Consider the following 20,804-nt stretch of genomic DNA (forward strand, 5'->3'; position numbering starts at 1 on the left):
TAACCCGCCTATCTCTTTTAAACAAAATAGCAAAACTAGTTATCTTTTTTGTAGCCCTTCACAGCTTACAAGCACTTTTGTATCTCTTAGCTCACTGGCTGTGCCCAAGAATCCTGTAAGGTAGATATTATGTTCCAGATGAAAATGGTGTGCAGAGTTAAGCAACTTGCTCAAGAACTGGATGTCAGGTTTTCTTCTGCACAAATCCCAGGAACCCCACTTCACATCCTCTATCCCAATGCTCCATCTAGTGGCGTGATGGGAAAATGTGATCAGATGACTTCCCCAGAGCACCTTGGGAAACTTCTCAGGCTGCTAGAGTGACCCCTAATCAGAGTTTCCATGAACTCAGACCCCTACCTCTTCCTCCACACCCAAGATGAAATGCTAGTCACGCTGCAGGGCCTCCTCCCTCACAGCTTTTCCCGATCTTTTACATTGTGTGGCACACTATTCATGTCATTGACCCCCTCTTTGTCTTGCCACCTCATACCACTGCCACAAATGCACCCAGACCCCAAAACTATCCATGACTCCTCCTGCCTCCACCCCACATCAGCCCAAGCAAACCCTGTCTCAAGGCAGTGAGGCTACCACCACACATCAAGTACTGTCTTTATGACATACCAGAGGGTCACAATCACAGGGAAAGGGCCCCATTGTACTCTGTGGGGGTCAGACCTAGTCATATGCCCACTTTTGGGGACCTTCATTTAGGTGAGGCGCTGCGTCCGGAGGAGGGCAGCAATAATGGTGAGGAGACAGCAAACTACATCATGGGAGAAACCGTTAAAGAAACTGGGATTATTTAACCTGTAGAAGACAAGGGGTAGAGGGATCGTAAGATACTGTGTAAATAGGGCAGTAAATTTGTTCTGAGAGGGGGCAGTGGAGTGGACCAGTGTATGCAACTGGTCTTGTTCAGTAAACTAAGATGTTCAAGAACATCTTGGTTCAATAAAAGGCAGCATTTTCTAGTGCATAGATTTTTCCAACCAGGCTAGCTGGTGAGATGGTGGACTCTCTTTTTAGAAAGAGTGCAGGCAAAGTTGGCCTGAGTCCTCATAGATCTAAGGTTGTATAAAAAGATTTCTTCATGTGGCAGAAAGTGGGATGAAAGATCATAGCTATTCCTTTCAAAGGAAAGTTCTTGAAATTGGTTACAAAGTTGTAAAATACCTAAGGGCAAACTGAGGTCTACAATTGATGCTTTAATTCATTTATTTGGCAAATATTGAGTGCTAACTACATGGCAGGAACTTTTCCAGGCACTGGAGAAATACCAGTAAACAAAATATACAAAATTCCTGCTTACAGGAGCTTACATTGTAGTGGGAGAGATGAATATTTTTAAAGCTAAGATATTTAAGTAATCTATATGATGTGTTAATTATACTGGCTAACAAAAAAATTAGGAAAGGATGATAGGATTTTTGGGGGTGGTTACAATTTTACATAGGTTGGTCAGGGATGGCTTTGCTGAGAAGTAAGAAGGAAGGCAGGAACCAAACCATGTGGATCTCTGAGGGAAATGTCCAGGCTAAAGAAACAGCAAGTACAAACAAAGGTCCTGTAGTAGGCTGGGCGCAGTGGCTCACGCCGTTAATCCTAACACTTTGAGAGGCGGAGGTGGGTGGATCACCTGAGGTCAGGAGTTTCAGACCAGCCTGGCCAACATGGCAAAACCTCGTCTCTACTAAAAATACAAAAATTAGCCGGACGTGATGGTGGATGCCTGTAATCCCAGCTACTGGGGAGGCTGGGGCAAGAGAATTGCTTGAACCGGGAGGACACAGGTTACATGAAGCCAACAGGATTGGATTAGAGCAAGCAAGGGGGAGATTAGAAAGGAGGCCAGACTGGTAATGGGGTAGCCAGGTCATAAAGAATTTCCTAGGTCACAATGAGGGGTTTGGCTTTAAGCCTGTTGCTGGGTTTTGAGCAGAAGAGTGACATAATCTTAGTTGCATTTAACCAGAATCCCTCTATTTGCTGGGTTGAGAATAAACTATACAAAGGAAAAGGTGGAAGCAGAAAAACTAGCTAAGAAGATACCATAATCCTGGGGAGAGGTGATGGTGAATTGAACCAAGGTGTTAGCTGTTGAGGTAGGGAGAAGTGGTTAGATTCTGAATATACCTTAGACAACAGGGTTTTCTAACAGATAAAATGTCAGGTGTGAAAGAATAGAGGATCCAAGGTGAGACCACGTTGTTTTCCCTGAGTGACTGGAAGATGGAGTTGCCTTTAAATGAGATAGCGACTGCTCCATAAAAGGAGCGTGTTTGGGGGTATGGAGGGAAGTAAAAGCTTAGTTCACAGCAGACTAAGCCTGAGATGCCTCTTAATAATCCAAGTAAAGATGTTGGTAAGCAGCTGAATGTATGAGTTTAGCATTTAAGAGAGAACTCCAGCCTTGAGATGCTATTTAAAGCCCTGAAACGAGATGAGATCATCATAGTGGGATGAGTTGTATCCAGAGAGTGACAACAAGCCAGAAGATGAAATCTTCAAGGAGTGAGAGGAGAAACTTGGAGAGTAAATGCTGACTGCAGGAAGGTGGAGTGGTGGGTAGTCGAGCCTGATAATATGAGTCAAAGTTGGGAAGTATTGAGGAGGGTGGGAAATGCCCTAGAACTGACAGTGAGGAGCAAGGAGGATGCCTACCCTAATTTATGAAAGGTTTTTTCCATGGCTTTAACATGAATTCCCCAGGGCCCATCCCTACGACTAGGGCGTTTGCTTATCCATCAGGCCTTAGTCCCAAATACTGGTTACACCATCAAAGACTCAATAGAATAAGAGTGACCATATGCTTAATCATCCAAATTAGGACACTTTTGGGCAGGTATCAACTGAGACTCTCCTGGGAAAATCGAGCCATGTGGTCATCCTAAGTAGAGTGTGTATAGAATTTCATCCCAGTGTATTTCAAAGCTCCAGTTTTCATTTCTCTCCTTGGCCGAGGTCGGTCTATTGTGTTCTTGGGCAAGTCATGAGCATCTCTACTCACCCCTTGTGAGATGCCTACGTGTCAGGCAATGGATGGAGTTTCAGCACAATAGGTTGCCATTGAGTTCTCCCCTCACTCCCAGTTCAAGGAAATCTGAACATATGCAAATATTGAGGTGCCGCTAACACTGAGGCATGGTTTTGTTTATGGGGAACCAACATCCTGAAGAAGAACAAGTGCATATAGAGGATATGCTCCTGAGGGTTCTTAGGTGGCAGAGGATCAATGCTTTCAATGTGTTTATACTGTTTCCTTGATGATCCCTCTGATGCAAAAAAAAAAAAAAAAAAAAAAAGCTCCCATCCCCACTAATCTCCAACATCAATGATTTATACCCAGTCTGTCTATCTGCGTGCAGGTAACCCTTGTTCTTAACCACCCTTTCCTTGGTGGGAAGTTTACTTCTTCCCATGTCTCAGGGATGAATAATACCGTCCTTTGTCAGCTGAGTTTCTGCTACTATTAGCAAGTTTTGTGTAAGAACTGAGTGGATTGGGCTACATGTGCAAGGCCCCTTTCTGCTCTTTGATTCTCTGTGTTTGGGTCCTTTTCCCCCTAGCCTTTGTCTTCTGTTTGTAGTGATGGCTTTTCACTGCCATCCAGCCCCCTTGGTATATACTGCAGCCTTTTATAAAATAGCCAGGGCCCAAAGATGTGAGCATTTGAGCCTATGTTCTTATTAACATCATCCCCTAATGAACTGAGCCAGCCAGAATTTGGGGATAAACTAGAGATTATAATTGACCAGAATGCTAGGATTTCAATTTAAGAGTCAGCAAGTGAGCCTTTCAGCTACCAGGAGAGGAAAAGTCTGTTGTGCTATTCTGTGGTCCAGCCCTCTGTGCTAGATGATGACACCAACCTGTCCAGCTGTTATTGACCACAGCTAAATCTCCGCCACCATGTTGCCTCTTCCCAGATCCTCAGGTTATACAGAACATTTGTCAAGTTTTCATCTGTCCAGCATCTAAATCCCTCTTTAATAGCAGCAACATCCCTTTGGGTCTCCCCAATTGTGTGTAGTCTTGGTGGGAGGCAGAGGTTTCCTTTGTTTTCAGAGGCTGAAGAAATGCAATCCTCCTCCTCCCCAACTCGTCACCACAGCTAAGGGTCAGGCTCAGCCAATATGACACTCCCTCTTGGGACTTGGAAACTTGAACAAGGGAGGAAAAGATGTGGGTAAAGTTAAAGACCATTCATAGTGAAAGCACCAGCCACAGCACATGATTGGACTCTTCCTGCTGCTGAGCTCCCTGTAGCCTTCTTGGATCTTGTTTCCAAGTCCTCTACTCTTCTTCCTGTCCTCCTAATAAATTCCCTTCTGCCCAATTAGCCAGGGTCTTCCTTTTTCTTGCATCTTTCACAGACATATATGCCTACCTGGTGCCTTATGGGTGGAGAAAAGTGACAAATGGGCCACCACTCATTTGCCTTTAACTCTACACAGAGCTATACAAAAATGTCAAGGTCCAACTGTTCTCCCTACTGGGAGGCTGCTGCCAGTGGTGAACACAGCACAGCTGCTGTTTGTGATGCCCTTTTTGAATATTGGGCCAGCTCTTAAGGGCTAACATCCCAGTTAGAGAAAAGGATGTAGGGACGTGCACAGTGGAGCAAATCAGAGGCAACATCCACTCTTCCCACCTAAGCCCAGAATGTCTTTCAGTCCCTCCATCTGGAAAACAAAGATCATAATGTCTGCAGGTCTGGGGGTGTCACAAGGATTAAAAATGATAGCAAAGTGTTTTGACATTGGAAGAAAGTACTAGATAAGTGCTGAGCTTTCTGCCAAAAGACATAGAGGCACTCAGTGTTGGATGGGGGACTTGGGATTTAGGAGTTCCTGGAATCCAGCTCAGTGTTGAGCTTAGAAAAATGAGGTCACACGTTGGTCTATAAACAGTCATTCATAAAAGGGACTGATGGAATAAGGCTGGTGTGGGCCTAATTAGCTGTATTCTGCCCTTGCTGCTGCTGCTGCTGCTGCTACCACTGGGAAAATTTTGGAACTTGTCTTTCCTATTTCCAATCCACTTTGCAGCATCCAACACCTTGAGGCCTCTGTTCAAAATAGGCAGATCAGCTGCACTCTGCCATGGAAGCCAATGCTGGGGATTTCTCCCCACTGCCCAGGCCTTGTCCCCAGAATATAGCCTGACCTGTCTCTAATGAATGGCCCTACTTGTTTTCACTGACTACACCACCATGGGGACCAGACAGGTTGGGTAGACAGCTATGGGTAGAAGTCCCCTTGCTGCGAGCATCAGTTCCTAGAGCATTTGGTTGAATATACTTCTTGGGCAGCATTGACCACAAACAATGCCTTACTTATCATTATACAATACTGGCTTGTTGTTAAACTACATATTACTTTGTCGATCAAAAGAAGTAGAGACAAAGAGAGAGAGGAGAAATGAGGGTAAATGACCTAAAGGAAAACTTGGAGGCATTGGTAAGAAGGAAACCACTTGGCATCTCTGTGCTGGGGTCTGAGTTGAGTTGGTTATTCCCAGGAAATTAGCAGAGGTTACTTAATCAACAGGGTGACAAGGTGATTAAAGGACTGCTCAATAGGAAATGTGATGTTGGGAATGGGTTGGTAAAAGGGCAAGAAAGGCATGTAAAATGACAGTCACTCCCCATGGAGTTCAGGGAGCTGCAGGCTGGAAACAGTGGATAAGGGGTTGTTGTTTCATAAAATTTTAATGCAATTCTTGAAAATCATAGCCCAAGGCTGAAGAATTAAAGTCTTATGGAGGCATATGTAGGGCCTACTGGCTGCTTTAGTTCATTTATTTCAGGCAGAATAAAGGACTTTTCCTGCCTTTATGATGAATGTTCCAACTAGCCAGGAGGTGGTGTAGCTCACTGGTAAGAACAGAGAGCCAGCCTAGACCTGGGTTCAAGTAGTTGCTTGGGCAACCAACTGTAAGTCTTGTGTTTTTTATTGATAAAATAGTGGCACTAAGAGTACCTACCTTAAAAGACTATTGTAAAGAACCCATGAGAAAATATGGGCAAAGCACTTGGCCAATACCTGGCATACAGTAAGCCCTCTATATGTGTTATCCAAAATGACGTATCAGTGCTGAAAGCAGCATGGCAGCCATATAACAAATGTTTATTGATCCACAGTATATGCAGAACACAGAGATATAAGTCATATGAAATCTCTGCCTTCAAAGACTTTGGAATTTGTGAAAGTCACTGACTCCACGAGAAATTGCCACCGTAAAACGAAATAAACACGTACAGGATCTTATGTTCTGAGCTTAAGGGCTAAAGGGATGTGGGGTGAGGAATGATCAGAACTGGAGTGAAAAAGGATGAAATTCAAGTCTTCTAACTCCACCAAGGCCTTGATATGAGCCCCCTTCCTTCCCTCAGCACACCCTCACAGTTATCTGGGTGTAGGGAGGTGGGGCCAACTTTAGTTAAGCCTGTAGTTGACAAAACGGGTGTGTATGGGTGGGAAGAAGGTGAGAAGTAGCCACATTTGGTATGTGGTTGGGAGCTGATAGGTTTTTAAATAGGACTCTTGACTGAACATTTTCTTTCTCTATTTCTTCTCTTAAAAAAAAAATGTCCAAAACCAGAAAGACCTCTAGTTTTCCAGACTCCCGGAGCCCTGGTCTTTACGCCACATGGACGTTATCCACCTCCTCTGTGTCCTCCCAAGGCAGCATTTCAGAAGGTGATCCCCGGCAAAGCCGTCCATTCAAATCCGTCTTTGTGCCCACTGCCATAGTCAACCCCGTGAAGAGCACAGCCGGCCCTGGGACTTTAGGACAAGGGTCTCTTCGGAAAGGGCGGAGCAGCATGAGAAAGAGTAAGTGGTGGCAGAGAGGTACGTGCCTAGAGCTAAGTGATGGGGGGATCTGACCCCGGGGTACACAGGATGCTTTTTGCAAAAACAGGATCTTGGCTTTAAACTAAGCCCCTGCAAAGGATATTGTACAATTCCCAAATGATGCGTTTTATTGAATGAAGTCATACTAACTCAAGGTCATGGCCCTAGGTTACTTCATACATGCTTGTTGAATGACTGGGGTGATGGCAGCCCTGAGTGCCAACACATAATTAGAACATGGCCAACGTGGACACTGGCTCTTATTTAGAGTGATGAAAGCATTTGCTGGGTCAGTGCTTCTCAAACTGTACCGCAGGGAATGCCTCAGAGGGTGTCACAACAGAAACAGAAGGATGGGGTGGGTGGGCAGGGTATGGGAGTGGGAAATGAGGATTAAGGAGGCAGTGATCAGAGCCCCTGATTCCCACTATGTTATTTAAGTAATGAATGCATAGAACTTTTTTTAAAAGGTTTACAGTATACAAACTGGACAAAAGCAAATCTCTCTCATATCCTTAACCCTGAGTCGCAAGTTCTCTTCCTTAGATAGATAGGAAACACACATACCTGTTAACAATATTCACTGCATTATTCTGCACCTTGCTTTATTTTTACCATCATAACATCCACGTTGCACACATGGCAATACATACCGATTCTCAAGAACCATGCTTTTGTCTCTTCACATAGTGAACTTCTCCATAAGATTTCCTTTTCAGGCGTTGTAAAAAGTGTTTGAAACCCAGTTCTTCTACAAAACATCAAGACTTTATTTTCTTATACTTCTGTAGAAGAAGACAAGCCAAGCCCAGTAAATATGATTTGTTCTGTGTTCCCTGAATTAAACTAAGCTCTGCAATCTCTCTTGTGATCTTAACAGATGAATTAACATGAAAACGCAGTATGATTGGTCAAGGCAGAAGAGTAACGTGTGGGACAATATGCCCCTTTTTAAGCAAAGATCTCCCCTTAAAAAGAAAGCACATATCTTAGCTTCACTGTCCAGTGCCTTCATCTGACAGCCTGTTTGACCACCAGTCTCACAATTCTGGGCACTTCATTCCACTCAACCATGCCTCCCTCCATCACCTTCCTGTACCTCCCTCCACCTCTCCCCACAACACACACACACAATAAGTAATCCCACCACAACAGCCTTGGGAAAATGACTAACTTCTTCCGCCTTCAGTTCACTCTTCTGTAAATGGGAAATAAAAATTCATCAGGGTTAACTTAATAAAACAACCCATACATGGCTGATAGCACAGTGCCTGGCACATAGTAATCTGTCAGAAAACTTTAGTTTTTTATAATATTTTTTATTACTATCATTGCTACTACAATCAAGAGCATCTTTGGTCCATCCAGAGCACAAACTCACTTAAGGTTGAAATGTTCATACACAGCTGAATGTGTGTGGCTCGCACCTGCAATCCTAGCACTTCAGGAGGCTGAGGTGGGAAAATCACTTGAGCTCAGGAGTTCAAGACCAGCCTGGGCAGTATAGTGAGACCTCATCTCTAAAAATATTAAAAGAACAAGCCAAGTATGGTGGCACATGCCTGTGGTCTCAGCTACTTTTGGGGCTGAGGCGGAAGGATGGCTTGAGCCAGGGAGGTTGAGACTGCAGTGAGCTACAATCTCCTACTGCACTCCAGTCTGGGCTGTTAGTATCTATATATATTTGATTTAAAAAAAGAAGAAATGTTCACACTCAGTCTAGACCACTTAGGTATGCAGAGTTGCATCCTGAAAGCAATTGTTCACACTTTCCTTAACATACTCCCTCTCCACCTTTGCAAAATCTTGATTGGCATGGAGCCTTGACTGCTTGCATTGTATGCACATGTCATAAGAAAGCATTAAATCTCTTGGAAATTAGGAATTGACAAGATAAATAGATAAGGCATAAAGCCAATTTTTCACACATTTACAAGAGCCTGAGGACATGTCTGCCTGGTGCTGCTTTGACTTCCCAGGTCCCAGAGGCTTTCTCTTTCTCTCTTTTCCCAAGGTGAGGCTGGCAAGCTCTCAGTCTCTCCAGAGCAAAGAGAAATGGCAGGAGAACTGACCGCATGAAACTCACAGGGCGTCAGTGGAGAAATAAATGTCTAAATGGAAAGGTCACACTTGTGTAAATGGTGACTGGCTTGCTTGCAGCAGCTAAGGACACCGACTGTGTTTAGCAAGTGTCCTGCTTTTCATGTACACCACTGGCTTGATAAGAAGTCGCAATGCCAACGTGGCCTTGGCTCAGACCCTCTGTGTTGGACACAAATGACTTTGATTCAAACTCGAGTCCGTGGAGTGTCGCAAAGGACTAACAACTCTGGCTGGGACAAAACCTACAGCTCTCTAAATGCTGTGGAACCCTTATGGAGAAATGGCCCATTGTGTTTCTCAGGGGTGTCTCCTCCACCTCCCCACAGAATGCAATGAACTCCCGATTCCCCAGGTCACCTTCAGGACATATGTCCAAGGGAGGGGGATCTCCTGCCTTCCAGAGAATTTGAGGGGAAGAAATGACCTTTTCCTGAGATAGGACCATCTCAATTTTAAAAAAAAAGAGAGAGAGAGAGAAGAAGAAGAATGAGCTCAGGAAGGGACAAAACCAAGCTCTTGGACCTTGCATTTTTAGGATATGCGATCCTTTAGCCAAAAATAATAAGAGCTAACAAACATGTGGCATTTATCATGTTCCAGGCACTATCTTAACACTTTGCACACCTGATAGAATGTAGTTCTCACAGCAGCCCAATGATGTACTGTTATTATCTCCAGCTTACAAATGAGAGAACGAAGGTACAGAGAGGTGACAGGACTTAACTCATCCCAGGCTTTCCAGGAGGAGGTCCGATTCCAGATGCTCTGTCGTGAGACATTGCAAAGCCCATCCTCACAGCACTAACTGTGGAATAACCTTTCCAAATTTGCCTCTATCTGCTGTTGTGCTTGCCTAACAATCACAGTTATTTCCACTCACCCTTTCTCCCTGCAGCCCCCGACAAAAAGCAACCCCCACCCATCATATGCCTAAAGCTTCTGTTAGGATTTTCACAGCAAGTCGCTGGGCAGAGTTTTCCTCTCTCCTCTTTCTCCTTTTCCTCTTTCTCATTCTTCTTGGTTGCCTCTCCTTTGTGTTTCTCAATTTGTTCTATCTCCTGTCTCTGATTCTGTCATTTGTTTCCTATTTGGTCTGCCTGCCTGTGTCTGCTTCACATGGGTGTGTGTGTGTATGTGTGTGTCACAAGGCACATGGAAGCAATATACCTTCTGACAGCTCCCCTACACACACACACACACACACACACACACACACCCCATTCAGCCGGAGAGCTATTTGCTGCCAGCATCAGCAAACAGCACTAAAAAAAGAATAAAGTCACCTTTGAAAGACCCCGAGAGAAAGCGAGTGCAGTCAGATGAGGAAAGCACTTGTCTATTCTGGGATATCAGGATGCACTGCTTACCCAGCCCCACCCAACCTACTGCCAGCCGCCCCTGCTGCTGATTTTTCTGTCCTATAATTCCCCAGATGGATCCCTGCAGAGACCCATCCAGTCCGGGATCCCCACTCTCGTGGTAGGCTCCCTCAGACGCAGCCCCACCATGGTTGTTCGGCCTCAGCAGTTCCAATTCTACCAGCCACAGGGGGTCCCCTCCTCCCCCTCGACCATGGTGGTGGACATGGGGTCCAAGCCTGCCCTCACGGGGGAGCCCGCCCTCACGTGCATCAGCAGGGGCAGCGAGGCCCGGATCCACTCGGCAGCCAGCTCCCTCATCATGGAAGACAAGGAAATCCCCATCAAGAGTGAGCCTCTGCCAAAACCACCTGCATCTGCCCCACCATCCATCCTGGTGAAACCAGAAAACTCAAGAAATGGCATAGAAAAGGTAGGATCAGAGTGACATTGGGGGCCTGACTCTTTCAATCGCCTACTACGCATAGTGTCTCAGCTCTGAGATTTTAGTGTTGGTGAACAAGGAACCAAAATTGTAACCTTGAAAGAATCCTCACGCACAACACTCCTCCCCTCCAACTCCCCACCGAGCCATGTCCAACATCCCCACGTCACCCACGCCCTCCCTACATGTGTTACTGATTCGCCTTTCTGTTTCCTGAATATTTTGTACATCTTTTGAGGCCCAAAAGTGGCTGGGAAAAAAAGCATGACTTTGGCATTAGACGAATTTTGTTTTGAATTCCAGCTCTGCTGCTTGCTAGCTGGGTGACTTTGGTCAAAATACTTCACCCTTCTGAGACACTTACTTTGCATAATCTGTAAAATGGAGGTAGAAAGAGTAATGGCCACACAGTATTGGAGTGGAGATTAAATGAGATATGTAAAGTGCTTACATAGGGTTTGACACATAATTATGCATTGTATAAAAGAGGCAACTGAGACACAGGATAATGTTAGTGACATCGAAGTGACACTGAATGATAATGACTGCAACTACCTTATTGTGACCTCCGTGGCAGAGGTCAGATCTGTTAACTTCTAGTTCAGGACATTTCCCACTAGAAGACATAAGAGTTTTTGTAAAAGGCTTATGTTCTCAATAATATCCATGAAGCAGGAGGGATGGTGGCAAGAGAAGGCAGTAAGAAAGTTAAGTGATGCTTATTGCTGTCTTTTAATTTATGGAACATCACCATCATCATCACATCATCGCCATCACCACCTCCATCACCACCACCATCAGCATCATTCCACCATCATCGTCCATTCCCCTCACAACGGAAAGAGGATGTGATTCCCCCATTGGTTAACCAGTTACTGAATACTAACAAGCTGGCAGACACGGTGCTGAGTACTTCATGTGTCCCGTCTATTTAATCCTGACAACAACCCTCTCAAATAGGCGTTAGTTTCATCCTCATTTTAAAATTAGGAAATGGCAGCTCAGGAAGTTAAAGAACATTACCCAAGACCACACAGCTGACACATAAGTGTGAAGTAGAATCCAGATCTGTTACAAAACTCATGCTCTTACTGCTAAGCTATAAGCTCATAGGGAAAGGCATTGGAAAAAGCATCAACAGATATAAAGGTTGGGAGTTCTTTTTCCGAATTACAGAAATAATTCAGAGTTTTCTAGGCCCCAGTTGCCTATTATTCCAAACTTTTAGATACAACTACAAGCATTTCATAAATGCCCAGATCTTAGCTAGATATGACGAGGGTCAGAAAGTATGAAGAAACTCAGATCTTAGTGGGGGACACGAGGATTGAATTACATGGAAGAAAGACATCATTCTTGAGCAGTACCACAGAACGCTTTATTAGGCCCTAAGAGAGAGACTGGCTAAAGCAAATACTGTACCTATAGGTACCCGGCAGATATATAACAGGCCAGGAGAGGTGAAAGGAAAGAGGAAGAGGGGGAATTGGCACAAACTAGAGACCTTGCATCTCATGTAAAGGGGGCACTGCTTCTCAGGTCCAGTCAGCTGTTGTCAGAATGAGGCATACGCCAGTGTGCCAGAGCTCTGATTTTTTTTTTTACGAGACATATGAAATTCTGATTTTTATATGCAATCTCTCAATTTTTGTGTGTTGGCAAGTCGATCAAACCCTCAAACATTCTGCAGGCTAAATTCAGCCAGCAGGTGTCCAGTTTGCAAACTGTGCTCTAAGGATTTATAAGGCCATTATGGAAATCTCTAAATGGAGTCATCAGGAGAGAGGCCTCAAAGAAAAGGAAAGCCTTGAGATTGGCCTTAATCGTACGTAGAGAGGAGAGAGGCAAGGTAAATGTCTTTTATCTTCCAGAAGGGATCATACCCTCTGGCCTCAGGCTGTTTTCATAGGCGGTGGCCTACCCCGTTTCTCCCAGATAAGTCCTAATCCTTTTGTGGTTCTCGATTGAAAGCCTCTGGGAAGACTTCCCTGGCTTCTCCACTGTTAGATGCTCCTCTGCATGCTCAGCATCTTGTACTTCCTCCATCGTAGCACTTGACACTCGTGGTAGGCACAGATATTTGCAGAATGAATGCATAAATGAGGCATTTCAAGTGGGGACAAGCATAGGGAAATAGACATCTCCCACCTCACCTATGTCCATTTCCTCTCCTTTCTCTTGCAGCAAGTCAAAACTGTGAGATTTCAGAATTACAGCCCTCCTCCCACCAAACATTACACCTCCCATCCCACCTCCGGAAAGCCTGAACAGCCGGCCACCCTCAAGGCGTCCCAGCCTGAAGCAGCGTCCCTGGGCCCAGAGATGACCGTCCTATTTGCCCACCGAAGCGGCTGCCACTCCGGACAGCAGACAGACCTCCGGAGAAAGTCAGCTCTTGGCAAGGCCACAACCCTGCTGTCCACTGCCTCAGCCACGCAGACCGTGTTTCCCAGCAAATGAACCTACGGGTGGCTTTTCCTAGACCCCAAAGAGGTGAATTGCATTTAAATACAGTCTGCCTCCACTGAGGGCATCCTGCCATTCTTTGGGGACTCGAGTATGCGTCCTTGTGCTTCCTATTTTACCTTCAGGAAAGGAAAGGTGGGAGCAAGAATTCCTGCCTTGGGTGGGAGGATAGATGGCGTGGCCTTCCAAACACTCAAACATAATGATTTGATACCTCAAGGCTCGCTTACTCAGACCAAGGAGTGAAAAATTGTCGTGCCCACCTTATGCCCCAGCATGGAGTATGTGGCCTCTTGCTGTCCCCGTGTTACTGTGTAGACTTTCTGTGGTGTCCTAAAGGGGGCTGCAGCAGGGGTGTGACAATGGTGGGATTGTTGGCATTGCTTCTTTGACCTTACAGTGTCCTTAACAAGCATTAGAGCAACTTCTGCCATCTTCTGGGGCCTGTACACTAGCCACTAGTAGCTGCCGTATCTTTTTCCCTCTGTAAAGTCATAATCCTGGCTGCAAAGGGAGAATTTCTGCGAGGGGTGTGAGGTGGATACTTTAAACATTCTGAGAATCCAATAAAACTAGAAGGAGTCAGCTTCCTGAGTATGCTCCACTTCAGAAGCTCAGAGAGATCACTGAGTACCGAATATCAAAAGAGTATCATACTTTAATCTTCTTGATCTGTTTTCCCACATATAATTCTATGTGAATTATATGGCTGTGGATAGGGCCATGTATGGCATTGTGGACAATTAATTTATCCTGGCTCTATAGTCTGACTTCAAGAAAACACAGCATGCTTACAAACAATCTTATATGGGGTTGGGGTTTAGATATATAGTCTGACTTCAAGAAAGCACGTGGGCCAGGTGCGGTGGCTCATGCCTATAATCCTGACACTTTGGTAGGCCAAGGTGGGCAGATCACTTGAGGTCAGGAGTTTGAGACCAGCCTGGCCAACATGATGAAACCCCATCTTTACTAAAAATACAAAAATTAGCCGAGCATGGTGGCACACGCCTGTAATTCCAGCTACTCTGGAGGCCAAGATACAAAAATAGCTTGAACCCAGGAGGCAGAGGTTACAGTGAGCTGAGACTGCACCACTGCACTCCAGCCTGGGTGACAGAGCAAGATTCTGTCTAAAAGAAAGAAAAAAGAAAGAAAAAAGATAGAAAAAAAGAAAACAAAACATGCTTAAAAACAACCTTATATGGGGTTGGGGTTAGAATGTATATTTGGATATATATTGTTTGCAATGCAACATTCCTGACTTTCCCTGCTTTCTTCTGACTTGGGGCAGATGAGCAGTTTCACCCACAAGGCAATAACATCAGTGCGAACATGGCAGCCCGAGGTTGGGGTGGGAGTGATTCCTGGGGAAAAGCTGCTATAAAAGGGGTAGGACAAAGAAGGCTGGAGGAGAAAACGGGGGAAAGGAGGAGAAAGGGGGGGGGGTAAAGAAAATATGGAGGAAAGAAAGTAGGCATAAGAGTAAGAGTGAAAGAGGATTGAGGGAAAGCACAAAGGAAGAGGCTAAAGGAGACAAGGGGTGGGGCAACCTTACATTCCCTGACAGGGTGAGGAAAGGACAGAGTCTGCAATGAATGGGGCAAAACTAGATGACCCCGCAAAGATGGAACTGACGTGGAGCAGGACCAGCCAGTCAGAGCCTTGTAATCAGGATAGAGGAGGCGTCCCAGGAAGCCAAGGCAAAGCTGTGAGACAACCCATTAAGTCTCATTAAACTTAATTGTTGTGATATAACATTTATTGCATGCCCATCAATGTAGGCACTTTAACGCATAAATAACATTTGCCACTAAGGCTGGGTGCAAGAAGAAAGAAAGGAAGAAAGATAGGAAGAATGGAAGGAAGGAAGGAAGGGAGGGAGGGAGGGAGGGAGGGAGGGGGGAGAGAGGGAGACAGAGAGAGAGAGAAAGAAAGAAAGAGAGAGAGAGAGAAAGAAAGACGTATCTAATTAGACCTTTCCCCTAGATAGTTCTTGAAGGTCATGGGATTCAAAACATGTGTCTTTTACATACCCACTCACACACTCGGCAAATGGAATTGTCCACAGACTTTTTCCAGACCTTAATAAAACAAAACAAAACCATACTCCTCCCATAAAATACTGCCATTGTGTCCTTTGGCACTGGTAGAGCCAACATGATAGCACGTTGTTCTAATGATGTCAATCATGTTTGGGTCCATATCTCACAAACTTTGGGTCAATATCTCACATTTGTGGACTCAAACAAACATGAGATATTGACCCATTAGTTCCACAAAATCAACATGCCCAAATCCGTGCCTCATTGAACTACATATAATAATCCAGATGGAGAAATGAGATAAAGTCCAAGAACAGGGAGGCATTGTGTGACTGGTCAAAGTATAAGTACCCATTCCTCATCTTTACCAAAAAGCACTCTCAATGAGTTTAGCAATGTTTAGCCGTCTACTCTACACTCAGAGTGGCAGAGATATGGCATGACTGACCGACCAAATATTTAGTCTATTCCTCAGTGGCAATGTATCCAGTTAATTTTTCAGTTTTGTGACTGACAAGCAGGGTGCTTAAATGGAATGGAGATGTCCATGCCTTCCAAATGAAATGAAATATTCTTCCCACCGTCTATTTATTATCTCTATGGGATAACCTCTCTGAGAGATGCAAACAACTCCAAGCCTTGCCAACTCCACTCCCTCCAGCCTCTTCACCCACGTGCAGCATCCAACTTACCCTCTCCCAAAGCAAATCCCACCTTTTGGAGTTTTAAGAGGGTTTTAAAGGGGTAAAGGATGTTTTTTCCAAGTAAAAGTTGGCTTCACTGGCAGCTTTAACTCATTCATTCCACCAACATGCTTTGTAAATTTATTGTTTCATGTTTTGTAGAGATGAAGTCTCACTATGTTGCCCAGGCTAGCGTCAAACTCCTCGGCTTCACCTCCCCATGTCTTGGTCTCCCAAAGTGTGGGATTACAGGCATGAGCCACCACACCCAGCCCCAACATGTTTTTAACATCTACTATGTGCTAGGCACAGCAGTGAAGATGATAAACACATCCTGTCATGTAATTTCCACCATATCCCTATAAGACAGGTAGATTGTCCCCATTTCAGAGAAGGAAACTGAAGCTTGAAGGTTAACCACAGATGATGGCAGAGCAAGGACGCAGTCTCAAACTGTCTGACTTCAGAGCCCAACTTGGGACTTGCTGTATGAACCAAAAACCCATCCTTGACTTTAGGATACTGACTCTGGACTGCCAGGAGGCAGCAGAGTGCATTTTTGGTTGCAAATGCGAAAGAGCCTAGAACGCTCCGCTGCACACAAACACAGTTCAGGTCTTCATTTACCACTTTCTGACCATGGGATATCAGGCAAGTTACTTAATCTCTCAGAGCCTCGTTTTCTTACATAGGAATAATACAGTGTAATGTCAACGTCACTGGGATATTATGAGGATTATCTGAGATAATGACACAAAGTGACTTAAACAGTGCTGGCGTGATGAACACCTAACAAATTTTAGACTGGGATGTTTTTAAGCAAGCAGGCTGTTGAAATTTCATGTGAAGAAATTCTAACAGAAGGGCCTGCCTGGGACTGTGGTGTTGAAAGGAGACTGACACAGCCTCATCTTGAAAGTCAGAACACAGTCTAAGCTGAGTCCTGAAGGACAAGAGAGAATCAGATACACAAAGTGGTGGGAAAAAGGGTATTCCAAGCAGGAGAAGATCTTCAGCATTTGGGTTTAAATGTAGCAATGGACCCAAATTCACTTAATACTTAGAGGAATTTATTCCCTTGTGGAACATTCCAGAGATCCCAGGTAGAACCCCAGCCCCTCAAATCTGAAGGTGAAAATTCCATCTTGTGAGAGCATCACCCCTCAGCTAAGGTTCAGACAGTACCTAGGAAGAGTGCCCCTTTGCCATGTGGTTAGACTCTGGCATTTTGGTGCTATGAAAACTGCTAAGAGTAGGATTTGATTGGGGGAAAATGGGAGACATCTGAGTAGGGAAGGTGGATCATGCCCAGCTGGGGACATACTCTGAGGACCTCACCTGAGGAAATGGTCCCATCGAGCAGCATCAAGATCTTTACTTAGGACTTGTCTCTTTCCCTTTGCGTGTGGAACCCGCCTCACCCTCACCCTTCACCCATTCCACGGACAGGGCTTTCAGAGCAGGAAGAGTTTAAAGCAGCGCCCCCACCTGTGTCTTGATGAGATGCAGGACTGACTCAAATCATAGCTCAGTGACCTCCAGTCTGTCTTGAAAAGTCAGGGGGTCCGTCCACACCAGGCCTGCCTTCCCCGGCAGCAGCAATCCAGGGGGCTGGATCAGGGTCAAGGCGGCTTCAAATAAATGAACATTCATTCTTCAACGTCTGTGTCACAGCAACCTGCTTCACTCACCCACATGACCTGCCCCTGAATTAGGCATATTCCCCCCAGAGACTGTGCTGGACCCCCATCTCTCAAGTCCTCATAACCCCCTCGAAAGTCGCAGCTGAATACTTAGGGATCAGCTGATCCAGGACAGTCAGGTCTTAGGAGTGTAGTAAGCCTGGCCTGGGCCCTAGGGAGTCTCACTCAATAGTTCGGAGGTGGGTTCCGGGTGTCTGTGCTTTTAACAATATCCCTAAGTGATTCTGATTCACATAAAGTGAGAGGCTCCAATCCACCTTTCTCATATGGTATGGCAGAGCCAACATTCAGTCCTGACACCCAGCAGGACTGTGGCCACACTGGTTGGTAGAATGTCAAAAGAAGTTTGTACTAATAGGTGAACAGTGGATGCTCTGAGCTCCCCAAGGCCTCCTCACACCCACAACCTGGTCCTTCCCTCAGGTGCTCCCCATCACTCTAACATCCAGCACCTAAAAGCTCAGGCCAGGTGCAGCTAAGACCTCCAGCAATAAAGCCCTTCTCCATTCCAGTTAGCCAGTGCCTATGCCATCCTGGTTGCTAAATATCTTAACTGTGACCCTGGAGTAGAGCATAGGACCCAGAGAGGTCACTCAGAAGCCAAGAGCTCTGCTAACAAGCCCAGCACTCCATCCAGCCCACTCCTGACCACTGTCCAGCCCTTGACAATCACCTTCACCTGGTCCTTGGCCTAGGAAAGGCGCTGCATGGGAGGGAGGGCAGCTCCATGCTCGCTGGTCTGCCTTTCTCAGCTAACACCTTCAAAGGCCTCAGCAATGCCTGTGAGCTTCCCAGCTCCTCTGCCATTGGTTTGGCAGGTACGGAAATTATCTGTTTCCATGAGAGGAGCAAGCATCCATCCTCATCCTCTCACCCACGTCTGACCACACAGGCAGCCACATAGCTTCTGGACTCCCTTCCTGGGAGGTGAACAGCTGTGGCAGGCAGAACGGCAAAGTCCTATCAAGTCTTTCCAGCTGGGACCAAGTGCTTAGCAAGCTGGCACGGGGTAGTGCCGGGCCAGCAGCTGCCGCCACTGATGCTTCTCTTGTTTATATCTTGAGAGAAAAGACCCCGATTCTCTCTGGCTAAGAGAAGATAGTACTAGTACTTCCAGCAGCCTCTCAGATGACCATGAAAGACAGTCACTTAGGTAATGTGTTTGGCAGGCAGGACCAGACCAGAGGCGTTAACTCCAAAGATCCTTGCAGCAAATCGATGTCATGGAGAATAAATAATACAAGGACATTTTATTTGCAATAGATCAGTGTTAAATGATCAAGCAGACCGTTTTCCAGGCCTAGATTATGTCCTAGACCAAAGCAGAAACAGTGTTCCCAGGAGGCCCTCTGCCCACTGATCTACACTTTGACAAACAGAAGGCAGCGAAGTGGGATCTAAGGTGTGCCATCAAGTCAAAGATGGTGGGGGATGATGGGGGGCATGGAGGAGGTTACAGATGCACCCATCCATCCATCTATTCACTCAACAGCAGTGATCCATCACCCACTCTGGACCAGGCTCTGTGAGAAGCAATGGAGATACAGTGGTTGACGGGAGAGATGAAAATAGATACATCCCTCATAGAGTATTGTTTGTTCCTTATTAATTTTTTCTGGATTTGGGGCCTCCTTTCTGCTTTTCTCCCCTTTTTATTATTAAATGCTTCACAGATATGAAATTATACAGGATCATATAAATAACCATATACCTGCCACCCAGCTTTTTTAAAAATAGTAATTGTCAATATCAGAGGTCCACTGTGTGCCTCTCCCAATCCCATTCCTTTCTTCCCCTCCCCACAACTTCCCTCACAACCACTACCCTGCATCCCTCACTTATCTTCTCCCACACATGTACCATATGGAATTTTTAGTGAAACCCATAGAGATATTTGGTAAACACTACTGAAAGCAAATATTGCAACCTAAGGCCATAGATATTCTGCCTGAAGGTTTGAGCTCCCATCTGGCTTCTGTGCCTCAGATTCTAAGGCTTTGATTCATTGCTGGGAACTGATGTTGATGCACCAACATGTCTGGTTTTGAGAATCCTGGTTTGGAGGAATTTTGACAAGAATTTTTCCAACTACACCTGTTTTGTGACACCTTGTTGCTTCCGAATGGGGAAATACAGGCTGTGGCCATGCCCAAATTGCTTTCAAGTGATTTGGGGGCTTTTAAAGTAACTCTCCTCTGGGCCTTGCCCGGGACCTCAAGGTAGCCAAACATAGAAACCAAAAGCAGCTTCTCAGAATCTGAAACTGAAATGAGATCTTGCTGCTGCTGCTGTTAATCTTCTAACAAATTATCGTAAGAACCTTGTGAGTATGCAGGGAAATGCTTGTTTATTTTTTGTTTGTTTTTTGAGACAAGGTCCCATTCCCCTCACGCAGTCTGGAGTGCAGTGGCACAATCTCAGCTCAATGCACCCTCAGCAGCCCCAGCTTAAGATTCTCCCACCTCACCCTCACAAGTAGCTGGGACTACAGGCATGTGCCACCACACCCGGCTAATTTTTGTATTTTTTGTAGAGGTAGGCTTTTGCTATGTCACCCAGACTGGTCTCAGACTCCTGGGCTCAAGCAATCTGCCTGCGTCACCATCCCAAAGTGCTGAGATTACAGGCGTGAGCCACCACACCTGGCTCGGGAATGCTATTTTTGTCTCCAGACTACAGATCAGAAAACTGAGACTCAGAATGTTTCAATTCCTTGCTTAAGATCACAAAACTAGTTTGAGGTGTAATGGAAACTGAAAAAAAAGAAAAGTAACAACCCTGACTCCTCATCCAGCAATAATTGCCATCATGTGTCAAGTACCTACTATATGCCAAGTACTTTACATGCTACATACATGGTGTCATTTAATTTTACCCAACCCTATGACAGAAGTACTGCTATTTTCTCATTTTAAAGATTAGAATTGAGGCTCAGAGGTCAAATGACCTGTCCAAGGCAACAAGGACTGGAACCCAGGGCTCTAAGCCAAAACCTTAATCCCTCTTCTTCAATGGCAACTATCAACATGGTTGAGATTGGAGGGCATGGACAAATGAGATGTGCTGCTGAGCTAGCTAGGATGGGGATGGAGATGGAGGAGGGTTTATCACAGAGGGTCAAGCCCTCCCAGAAAAAAT

General features: G+C 45.4%; 1 protein-coding gene across 8 annotated transcripts in view; it reads left to right on the plus strand.

Moving 5' to 3' along the window:
* SH3RF2 (SH3 domain containing ring finger 2) overlaps positions 1-20,804 on the plus strand; it is a 145,935-nt gene that overhangs the window by 113,796 nt on the left and 11,335 nt on the right. For 2 of the 8 annotated variants that reach the window (XM_028849816.2, XM_077937311.1), the window contains 3 exons: positions 6,610-6,860; positions 10,399-10,757; positions 12,954-13,262. In XM_028849816.2, coding sequence (XP_028705649.1) covers positions 6,610-6,860; positions 10,399-10,757; positions 12,954-13,229 — 886 coding nt within the window. In that variant the 3' untranslated portion in view covers positions 13,230-13,262. Of the gene's footprint in view, positions 1-6,609; positions 6,861-10,398; positions 10,758-12,953; positions 13,821-20,804 lie in introns of those variants that run through there. The other 6 variants (XM_077937314.1, XM_077937313.1, XM_015141123.3 and 3 more) reach the window with 3 other exon arrangements.

The sequence above is a fragment of the Macaca mulatta genome, chromosome 6 (genome assembly GCF_049350105.2).
Source record: "Macaca mulatta isolate MMU2019108-1 chromosome 6, T2T-MMU8v2.0, whole genome shotgun sequence".
Classification (NCBI taxonomy): domain Eukaryota; kingdom Metazoa; phylum Chordata; class Mammalia; order Primates; family Cercopithecidae; genus Macaca; species Macaca mulatta.